Source organism: Eumetopias jubatus, unplaced genomic scaffold (genome assembly GCF_037043125.1).
Source record: "Eumetopias jubatus isolate StellerSeaLion01/CBP00866 unplaced genomic scaffold, mEumJub1_p1.0 scaffold_10, whole genome shotgun sequence".
NCBI lineage: Eukaryota > Metazoa > Chordata > Mammalia > Carnivora > Otariidae > Eumetopias > Eumetopias jubatus.
The window spans coordinates 57,669,961-57,681,774 of record NW_028274816.1 but is presented as its reverse complement, the minus strand read 5'-3'; the positions used below and the strand labels follow the sequence as shown (position 1 = coordinate 57,681,774).

At 44.5% G+C, this 11,814-nt stretch overlaps 1 protein-coding gene across 1 annotated transcript; it reads left to right on the top strand.

Moving 5' to 3' along the window:
- LOC114199512 (orphan sodium- and chloride-dependent neurotransmitter transporter NTT5-like) lies at positions 1-6,591 on the top strand. Its single transcript, XM_028091430.2, has 11 exons — positions 1-361; positions 831-988; positions 1,182-1,308; positions 1,499-1,674; positions 1,872-1,982; positions 2,163-2,404; positions 3,753-3,939; positions 4,340-4,541; positions 4,661-4,820; positions 5,933-6,095; positions 6,313-6,591. The coding sequence occupies exons 1-11, from the start codon at positions 1-3 to the stop codon at positions 6,589-6,591; spliced, it is 2,166 nt and encodes a 721-aa protein (XP_027947231.2).
- Positions 6,592-11,814: the final 5,223 nt, after the last annotated feature.

The following is an 11,814-nucleotide window of genomic DNA, read 5'->3' as shown; positions in this document are numbered from 1 at the left end:
ATGACATCTGTTAGTGAAAACATGGAGGCCCAAGATGAGAGACCCCAGATTTCTAGACCTTCAGATTTCAAATCCCTGATTACTACTACCTCAGCTTCCCAGCTCTTAAAGTCTGATTTGATTACTGAGGAACCGATGTCAGAGGAACAGAAGTTTGACACTGTGTCATCATACATTTGGTCTGATGAAGATAATGATGAAATACTGGAGACCATAGACAATGATGAGCCAAAGGAGGAAGCCCCCACTGACCGACCATCATGGGCCAATAAAATTGAGTACCTCCTGGCCCAGGTGGGCTTTTCTGTGGGACTGAGTACCATCTGGCGCTTTCCTTATCTGTGTTTTCACAACGGAGGTGGTAAGCCTGGGGACCAGGAATCATGGACCCACAAGGGGGTGAGGAGCCAGAGGACTATCCTGCTACTCTGGGGTCTCTGAATTATGTCAGGGTGGGGATTTGGGAACCTGACTAGGGCAGGAGCCAGGTACCTGGAAGGCAGCTGTGCTCACCACTATACCACCAACGCTGGAGCCAGGTACCTGAACACCTAGGATGGGAGCAGGATATCTGAACACTTAGGTTCATGAGGATGGTGGGGCTGAAGGCCGAGATTCAGGGTGGGGGTGGAAACTAGGCATCTGGGTCTTCCAGGACCTGGGGACCCAAGGGACACCTGGGACTATGAGGGATGTGGAAACAGTTGAGCCCTGATGCCGGTGGCCCTGAGGGAGGTCACTGGTGGGGAACGTGTTTTGCCAGACCCCAAGGAGGTCCAGGCACTGAAAAGCCAGGTGGTTCTCAAAGCCCCTCCTGACTCCCTGCACAGGCAGTTTTCTCATCATCTACATGCTCATGCTGTTCTTGGTCGGGGTTCCTCTTCTATTTCTGGAGATGGCAGCTGGTCAGAGGATGCGTCAGGGCAGCATTGGTGTGTGGAAGGTCATCAGCCCCTGGATTGGTGGTGTGGGGTACACCAGCTTCATGGTGAGGAGTCCTGGGCTGCCCAGGCCTACCCTTTATGCCCCACTCCCACCCCAACAGTTCCTTGTCCTGGGATGGGTCCCATGACTTGACTTCTATGGGTCACGTCTCTTCAGTTCCCCAGTCCTCTGGTCAAATCCCCTCCCTTCTGCTGGCCTACCTTTCTTCTGTCTCCAGAATTCTTCATGGTTCCTAGGTGTGCTGCATCGTGGGTTTGTACTACAGTGTGCTCATGGCTTGGAGTCTCTTCTATTTGGTTCAGTCTTTCCAGTCTCCACTGCCTTGGTCAATGTGCCCCTTACTGAGGAACTCCAGTGACTTTGGTGAGAAGAGAGGGAAGAAAATGGCAAGTGGGAGGGCTGAAAAAAGGATAGGGCAATGAGGAAGGAAGAGGGTCACTGAGAGAATAAGGATGAGCAGGAAGATGATGGAGATTGGAAGGAGGGGGCGGAGGGGGATTGGAAGAGGGAGGCACGTGGTCTTGCAGTTTCCTCCATGGCCAGTTCCCCTCAGATCCTGAATGTGAGCGGACAGCACCCACCACATACTTTTGGTACCGGAATGTACTGAAGGCCACAGATGAAATTGAAATGGGTGGACTACCAGTTATGCATCTCAGTGTCTCTCTCTTTGTGACATGGTTAATTATCTGCATCTCCATGATCAAAGGACCCAAGTCCACTGGGAAGGTGAGCCATCCTCTAACTTATAATCTGATAGACTCCCTTCTATCTGAGACCCCCTAATATTCTCCTAACTTGATGCCTGTAGGTCTCCAACTTCTAACTCCTTCTAATATGACCTTTGACTCTCAGTAGTCTTTGATCCTACTGTCCCAGCTTCTGCCTTTGCTAACCTCTATTTCTGAATCATACTTCCCACTCAGATGCTGTATGTGTCAGTACTCCTTCCCTACTTCATCCTTTTCTGTCTCCTTATCCGGAGTCTCATGCTGGAAGGCGCACATTTTGGTCTCAAGAATTTGTTGGCTGCCAAGGTGAGGTGTCCCCTGCCCTTTGATCCTCTTATCCACATGGGGATGTCAGAGACAGAATGGTTGTCAGTCTGATAGAGGCCCTCCTGGTTCCCTCCTTCACCACCTTCTTCTCATCTTCCATCATATCATGGTTTACTCCTCTTCCCTTTATATCCCAGTTTACACAGTACTTCTCCCCAGGTACCAGCCCTGTACTCTGTGCAAGTGTGGCGCCGGACAGGGAACCAGCTCTTTTTATCCATGGGCCCTGGCTTTGGCAGCTTCACTGCAATCAGCTCATACATCCCTCGGTCCAACAACTGTGTCATGGATGCCTTTGTTGTGGCTCTTCTGAACTTGACGGCCTCACTGACCGCAACGGTGTTTGTATTTGCCATAATGGGCCACTTGGCCACAGAGAACAATGAAAAATGTTACCTGAGGTGAGCCCAGGCTTTCATATGGAGATCATCAAAAAGACCAAAGTCTTAGAAATAGCTCACACAATTCCAGTCTAGGCCCCCATCCCTCAGGGCTTTTGGCTCAGTCAATGTGGGACCCTCAGACTAGAGCCTCCTGAACCTTCGAAACACCTGAATCTCTTCAACTTTTTCAGAGCCTTTCTAAACTAGGAAAGCCCCAAACTTGGAGGTTTTCAAAGTTGTGTTCACCCCATTCTTAACTGGGGTCTGCCATGGAAAATTAGGAGAATGGCTTCAGCAGAATCATTAGATAAGAAAAAATAAAAAGGACTCATAGGCCCACCATAGTCCCCATAGCCCATTCCTGATTTTTTTTCTCCTGTGAGATTCATTCTAAAAATTCTCATCAGACATTTATAAAACATCTATCTGGCAACCCTGTGTTGGATTCTGGAAACACAGCCAATGGTAAAGCAGACCATCATCCCTGCCCTCAGGAAAACCACAGTCTTTTTAGGAAGCAGATACTACATAGATAATCACAAGGAGATGAGAACTGGTAGTAAGGATGATGAGAAACACAGAAGAGCAAGCTATTAACTTCCTGGGGCAGTCAGAGAAGGCTTCCTCCTGGAGGCAATCCTGAGCTCAGTCTGTCTCCTGACAAATAACCACAGCTAGTATTCTTTCAAATGTTTCCTATTCATATACCTACATATAAAAACATACCATTAAAAAAATTGGATCATACCATACTACTTTTCTGCAGCTTATTGACTTGCTCTTATGGAAATGGATCTTGAAGAGCTTTCCATGGCAGTAAATAGGGTTCAGGGAGCTGAGTGAGGATTTGTAGGAATTTGCATATGGAGAACCGTATAGTGGTAGAATTGGGGTAGACTGAGCAGGAGCAGAGTGGGGGTGGTTCTAGGCAGAGAGAATGTCATGTGCCAAAGATACAGAGATGATGGGGAGCATGGCAGGCTGGAGGAGGTTGAATAGTTGAGTGTGGCCGAAGGAGAGAAGGTGAAGAGTTCTATGTTAGGAGATTGGAGAGACCAGTAGGTCAAGAAAGATGAGAAGCTTTAACATTGTCCTAAGATTATCTAGTAGGAGGTATAGGTCCTAAAGCCCTACATGACATTGTACGAAAGACCCCCTCGAGGGCCCCACTTAAGTCAGAAACTCTCTGGCCTCCGGCAGACACCTTATGAAAGTAGGTGTCAGACAGTGAGCACTGGGACCCTGGAGACCTAGGTTTCAGTGCAGATCAAAAACTCTAGACTAGTGGTTTTCCTTCTCATGTAGAAGGTAAGAGAAGTTATCTTAAAGGGCCATAATGGTTTTATGTAATTCTACCCGTCTCCAGGAATGCTGAGACAGTGCTGTATCTGATAGCTTCTGGGGTGCTGCCTGCCGAGGCCCACCCCCCAGACAGTATGTATCATGATCCAAGCTCCATCTACTCCACGTGGCTCAAGAGCCTCCCTAAACAAACCAAAGACACGGTCCTACCCTATATGACCAATTGCAACATAGCTCATGAATTGAAGGAGGTAGGTAAGGGTTGGGGATGGGGTCCTTATCTTCCCTTCAAAACCCCCGGTGCACCAGAAACTTCAGCTCTCCATAGGTGTCTCTAGAATCCAGAAAGGCAATTCTTGACAGCATACTGGACAACCAAGACCAAGGTTCACAGTACCCTATTGCAATAAGGCAGTTGTAGCCTCTGTAGCACCAAGCACTGGAGTTCATATAAGCATGTTCATACCAACCCAAAAGAGTTGCCAGACCAGCAGCTGTTGTCAGATGAAGTCCTCCTGCCTCAAGGCCAGATGAGTTTCCCAATGTCTGTTAACGGTGCTATAGATTGTTTCCTAGGGGAGGGGACAGGAATGCAGTTCAGATTCTACAGAGTGAGCTCAGAGCTCTTGCCCTTCATGCCATCACTCACAGGTTATGGAGGGTCCCGGTGTGGCCATTGTGGCGTTTACCAATATCACCTCTGTGTTTTCTGGATCCACCTTCTGGGCCATCATCATCTTCGTGTTGCTGGCAAGCCTGGGACTGAGCACCATGATCGGGATCATGCAGGGCATTGTTACCCCTCTCCAGGACACTTTCTCTTCCCTCAGGAAATATACAAATCTGCTCACAGGTACTCTAACCTATGACCCCATTCCCACCTAGGACCATTGTTTAGCTTAAACCTACTGGGACTCTTACACAACCTAGTATGAATTCTGACCTTGATCCAAATCTGATGTTTTCCCTCAGTGGGCGTCTGTGTGCCTATGTACCTGGGCAGCCTCATTTTCGTGACGTCTTCGGGTAGCTACTATGTGAACCTGCTGGATGATTACTGGGTATCTCTGCCCCTGTTCTTCATTGTCATCTTGGAGAACATAGCCATGGCCTGGATCTATGGAGCCAGGAGGTGATGCCCCAAGCCCAGAATCTGCAGCCATGCACCCACACAGTGAGGTCCCCTGGGGAGTATTGGCCCTCCTGCTCTCACTGTCAGACCTCTGACCCAGGGCTTTTGGAGAGCCCCCAGGGAGGTGGGAAGGAGAAGGCATGGGCTGACTCCTGGAGAAAACAGGTGTAGAATGGAAAAGTGGTGGACGGTCCCTATCAAGTCCTAGGGGCTCCTGAGCCTTACTTTTAACCAGGGTGGTGTGGGCATGTAATTCCTTGCTTCTCAAAGTGTGCTCTGGAATAGCAGCTTTGGCATCACCTGGGAGTTTATTAGAAATGCAGACCCTCAGGCTGTACCCCAGACCTTCGAATCCATATCTGCATTTTAATAAGAACCACAAGTAAATTGTATGCACACTAATATTTGAGAAACAGTGTGTAATCTAAATGTGGCGATGTTTCTAGGTGATGGTGGCTCTTGGCATCAGTTTGCTGATCATACACTTACTCTCACATATTACCCAGAGTGTGCGCAAGGACCAGACAGGCCTTGTGAGCACTGAGGGTACTGGGATAAATTACATTGAGTTTCTGCTCTCAGAGTTGAAAGAAGGAGACAGACAAAGGTAGATTTGGGGGCAGGATAGTAAGCCTATCTATCATAGGCAGCTGAGGGCACTCTGGGAACACAGACGGTTATCTAAAGAAGGCAAGGAGAGGATGCTTGAACAGAATCTAGACAGAGGAAGGGGAGTTTGTCAAGGGAAAGAAAGAAAGGGCATTCTAGGCAAAAGAAACCAATGTGCACATATGTTGGAGTTAAGAAGGTGCACCAAAGAAACCTGGCTATATGGGCATGAAGAAACTACATTCAGAGACTGGATATATTGGCTTTTATCCTGAGGGTGATGGAGGAGAGAAATTTTTTTTTTTTTTTTAAATCATGGGGCTGGGACAGAAATCAGACTGAAAGGTGATGAATTAGAGGCAAGAAAACTGGTTGTGGAGGTGAACAGAAAGGTTTAAGAAATGTGAAGCTTTGTCTCCCAGGCTGAGTTTGGATTGACCCCTCCCCAGGGCTGGGTAAGGCCTGAACAGGCTCCCCCAAACCCTTGTGGCCCTTCCTCCCAGGTTCCTTGCAGACTTGATTATCATGTTGGGCCGCCCCATCTCTCCCATCTATCGTTGGCTGTGGTGTTTTCTGTCTCCATTTGTGCTGCTAGTCCTGTTTGTAAGCACCCTGCTTCATCTGTCTCTGAAGACCATCACCTACTTGGCCTGGGACTCGAGCATTGTGAGCCTTCCTCTAAGACCCCAGAACCCCCTAGGGAGTGGGAGTGGGTGAGGACTTTTCAATCTCTTCTGGCCTCTAAGACTCTGTCACCTTATTCCCTGATTCCCTTCGGGATTCAGTTATCTAGTCTCTGGCCTTGGTTCATGTCTTACCCCCAACCTTTGTAACCTTCCATTTCAGAGAACCTGGGTATTCTAAACCTTCCCTTTCTCCACAGTCAAATGAGGTGATCCGAATGTATCCATCATGGGCTAAGGTCTTGCTCATCATCCTCATCATCATTACCATCTTGCCTATCCCTGCCTACTTCTTGTACACACTCATTGGTGTGGATTTCACAGTCTCCATGATTCACAGTGGGACCACGGTTATCTTCAAACCTGAAGCTAAAGGGAACTCACCAAAGTCCAATCCACGGCTTCAGGTGAGGAAAAGTCAAAAGAAGATTAATAAAATAGATAAGCAACAAGGAAAAACCTCTCTGCCATGTGAGTAATTCATCTTGGAAATAAAGACTTGGTTTATTTGGCAAAACATCACTTCTTTTTCATTTTTTTAAAGATTTTATTTATTTGAGAGAGAGAATGAGAGAGAGAGAGCACATGAGAGGGGGGAGGGTCAGAGGGAGCAGCAGACTCCCTGCTGAGCAGGGAGCCCGATGCGGGACTTGATCCCGGGACTCCAGGATCATGACCTGAGCCGAAGGCAGTCGCTTAACCAACTGAGCCACCCAGGCGCCCCAAAACATCACTTCTTTTTCAAAGTGGAACTCTCTCGCAGGCAGCTTGACATTAGAAAAGGTAAAAGTAGCACCTGCTAATGTAACTGGACCCAAGACATTTTGTTTTCCTGGATTGGGGAAGTTTTTTTTCTGGCCAGATGGCGGTTAACACAGCAGCCATTCTCTGCATCTCCTATACTTGCCCTCACCAGACACATAATAATGGTATTCTTTGACTTCCAGTATTTGGCTGATGGTGACTGCTGATCCTACTTCTCCTAGGCTGCCTTCCTCTTGGAATTGGTCTGTGTCAGGTCTGATCCCTATGAAACTAAGGTAAAAATGATGCTGGTAACTACATCAGTGGAACTTTGCCTTTGTCATAAAAAAAATGCCCAACTCCCATTCTTGCCTTCCATTGACTTTGTTCAATTCAAATGCTAGAATCCCAGGCCCTCTCTGCCTGGTCCTTCCTAAACAGACAGCGACAGTTTTCTCAGAAAGCAGTAGATTCACTAATTATGGCAAAGTGGCTAATAATTGGTGACTTCCTCATGTATCTCTTAAATACTTGGAATAGTTGATTACCAAGTCTACCAAGGGACTTAAAACTTTACACATTATATATTTTTACTATGGTTGTCTAGGAGCCTGATGGAAGGATATTTGGTAGGGACTGAGAGAGAGTAGAGGTTAACTTCAGAGACTGAAGACCCAAGGAATACTTCATTTAGGGCAAGGTGAAAACAAAATAAGACAAACAAGACACACCATAGTATAAGACACTTAAAACATACCAGAAAACAACTTAACAACTGAGCCACCCAGGCACCCCCCAAGTTGAGATTAATATAAAAGGTGCTTAGTGGATAGCACCTTGCCCCCAGCACCTGTCATTAGTAAATATAAATGATCTCTGGGGCAAACAGAACCTCTACCAAGCCTCATAGAATTCCATGAACATGAGCTCAGAAAAAGAAATCATAAAACATCCAAGGCAAAAGGTACCCTAAGGGAGGATTAGCAGAAACAACAAGTAGCAGAATCACAGCTGCATGGACCTAACGTACTGGAATTATCAGGTGCGTAATATAAACTAAAATATGCTTAATATATTTAAAGACAGGGGTGCCTGGGTGGCTCAGTTGTTAAGCATCTGCCTTTGGGTCAGTTCATGATCCTGGGGTCCTGGGATGGAGCCCTGTGTCGGGCTCCCTGCTCAGCAAGGAGCCTGCTTCTCCCTCTCCCACTCCCCCTGCTTGTGTTCCCTCTCTCACCATCTCTCTCTCTCTCAAACAAATAAATAAAATCTTAAAAAAAAAAAAAGACAAAAAGTTTAAATTAAGAGGTACAAAAGACTCTCAGAAACCATCAGGGTATTTGTAAAGGAACCAAAAAGAACTTTTAGAGATGAAAAAAATCATGAAGATTAAAAACATCAATAGATGGGTTAAACAACCAATTAGAAAACTAGGAAGAGCAGCGCCTGGGTGGCTCAGTCGTTAAGCGTCTGCCTTCAGCTCAGGTCATGATCCCAGGGTCCTGGGATCGAGCCCCACATCGGGCTCCCTGCTCAGCGGGAAGCCTGCTTCTCCCTCTCCCACTCCCCCTGCTTGTGTTCCCTCTCTTGCTGTGTCTCTCTCTGTCAAATAAAATCTTAAAAAAAAAAAAAAACTAGGAAGAGACAAATCAAAGAAATTACCAGTAATATAGTACAGAGAAACTACAGTATTAAAAATATGAGATTAACCATATGTGAAATTTAAGTAACAAATGAACAAACAAACAAAAAAGAGACAAACAAAAAAACAGACCTAAATACAGAGAACAAACTGGTGGTTGCCAGGGGGAGGTCAGGGGGGTGATGGGTGAAATAAAGGGGATCAAGAGTACACTTATCTTTTTTTTAAGAGTTTATTTTATTTATTTGGGAGAGTGAGAACACAAGCTGGAAGAGAGGCAGAGATCAAGAATCTCAAGCAGACTCTGCACTGAGCATGGAGCCCAACTCAGGGCTTGATCTCATAACCCTGAAATCATGACCCGAGCAGAAACCAAGAGTCGGATGCTTAACCGACTGCACCACCCAGGGGCCCCAGTATTACACTTATCTTGATGAGCATTGTATGGAATTTTTTTTAATTTCTTTCTTTTTTTATTTTTATTTTTTAAAGATTTTATTTATTTGACACACAGAGAGAGAGTGAGCACAAGCAGGGGGAGTGGCAGGCAGAGGCAGAGGGAGAAGCAGGCTCCCCAGAGAGAAGGGGGAGCCCGATGTGGGACTTGATCCCAGGACTCCAGGATCATAACCTGAGCCGAAGGCAGTCGTTTAACCAACTGAGCCACTCAGGCGCCCTGTATAGAATTTTTGAATCATTATATTGTACACCTGAAACTAATATAACACTGTATGTTAACTTTGGTTGAATTAAAAATTTTTAAATGTTTAATATATGAGATTATGAGACATGGAGGGTAGTAGGAGAAAGTCTAACATACGTGTAATAGGGGCTCCAGAAAGTGATCATTGGAAGAATAGGGAAGAGGCAATTTGCAAAGAGAAAAATGCTGAACACTTTCCAAAATCAAGGAAAGATAGAAATCCTTGCACCAAGGGAGCACAACAAATCCAAAGAAGGATAAATAAAAGGAAACTGGAGCACACCAAAAATAGATCTAAAGAGCAACCTGGCAGAAAAGACATTACTTACAAAGGAATAACTATTTCATAGCTGGTTTCTTTTCAATGGCAAGAGAAGCCAGGTAGTGGGAAAGTATCTGCCAAGAAGTGAGAAAATAACTGTCAGTTTAGAATTATAAATCCAGGGGCACCTGGGTGGCTCAGTCATTAAGCGACTGTCTTCGGCTCAGGTCATGGTCCCAGGGTCCTGGGATTGAGTCCCACATCGGGCTCCCTGCTCAGAGGGAAGCCTGCTTCTCCCCCTCCCACTCCCCCTGCTTGTGTTCCCTCTCTTGCTGTCTCTCTCTCTATCAAATATATAAATAAAATCTTAAAAAAAAAAGAATTATAAATCCAGCAAAAACTATTCCTTGAGAACAAAGCAAAATACAGTTATTTTCAGGTGAACAAAACAATTTTCCACTCACAAATCTTTGGTAAGGTATGTGCTTCAAGGAAAAGGAAAATGATCTGAGAAGGAAGATCTGAGACCTGAGAAGAAATGTCAAGCCAAGAAACTAATGATAATGTGGGTAAATGTGAACACATACTCACTTCATAAAGCAGTAATAACAGTGGTTAATTTGTAAGGTTAAAAAAAGTGATGAACAAAAATACTGGAAAGAATCGTACCTAGCTAGAGATAGGGTATTCCTCTCAGCAGGATGACAAATATAATATTGATCTTTAGACTTTGATAAGGATTCATGTTAAAATTTCAAGAGTAACTACTAAAAAAGAAACAATCTATAATTTATGTATTAGTTAAGGTAAATAATGATAGCTTCTCTGACAGTTTCAATACAAAGTCTCAGTGACTTCGTACAATAAGATTTTATTTCCTGCTTACATCAGAATATAGTACAATATAGGCTGGAATAAGGGTGAGAGTGTTCTACATCCAGTCATTAAAGAACCAGGACTTCTTTCATCTTGGTGCTCTTCCCTTCTCTAGATTCTGGAGTTTTTGCCAGCGATCTGGTGGATAGAGAAAGAGAATGCGTTTTATAGGCCAGATCTGAATGTGGAGTATATGACTTCTGTCCACATTCCACTGGCCAGAACAAAAAGGCCGGAAGAACAGAGAACACAGTTATTAGAAAGCACTAGTGGGGGGCGCCTGGGTGACTCATTCGTTAAGTGCATGCCTTCAGCTCAGGTCATGATCCCTGGGTCCTGGGATCCAGCCCGGCATCGGGCTCCCTGCTCAGTGGGAGGCCTGCTTCTCCTTCTCCCACTCCCCCTGCTTGTGTTCCCTCTCTCACTGTGTCTCTCTCTGTCAAATAAATAAAATCTTAAAAAAAAAAAAGAAAGCACTAGTGGTTTCTGTCGCATTCACAGATCAGCAGAGGAAAAAAATCAAAGAAAAATCAACCCACAAGAATGCAAAACAAAATATAAAAGATTAATGTAAAGAAAGTTGGACAAGAAGATAAAATATTATAAATCCACATACACTAGTAATTACAATTATTTACAAATGGACTAAATATCCTAATTAAAAGACAAATATTGAAGATTGAACTGTTTTAAATCCAGCTCTCTGCCATTTATGTGAGGCATATCTATAACATTAGGACACAGGAAGATTTAGAGTAAAAGGAAGGAGGAAGCTATACCTGCCAAATACTAACCAAAAGACAAAAACATTATGCCAATAAAATTTTTTTTTAAGATTTTATTTATTTATTTGACAGAGACAGCGAGAGTAGGAACGCAAGCAGTGGGAGTGGGAGAGGGAGAAGCAGGCCTCCTGCCAAGGAGGGAGCCCGATGTGGGACTCGATCCCAGGACTCTGGGATCACGACCTGAGCCGAAGGCAGACGCCCAATGACTGAGCCACCCAGGCGCCCGGCAATAAAATATTTTTTGAGATGAAGTTAAAAGATTATATTTATGAGAAGGGTACAAAGATTACAAATTGCATGGACCTAATATAGCTTCAAATGTATAAAACTAATGAATTATAAGGAGAAATTGATAAATTCAACATTTTTGTGGAAAATTAACACAATTTTAGCAGAAAAACAGTAAGTATATACATTTGAACACAGTTAACATGTTTGACATAATGAACATGTGTTGAACCCTGTATTCAGTAATTAGAGAACACATTATCTTCTGAAGCACACAGAATATAAGATTGATCACATAGTAACTCATAGCACAAGCCTCAACAAATTTCAAATTATCATACAGACCATGTTCTATGACTACAGTGTTATTAAGTCAGATATGAACAATGAAAACACAACAAAAGAAAGTCATATAATTAGACATTTTTAAAATCGCATTTTAAAAAATTATGGGGCGGC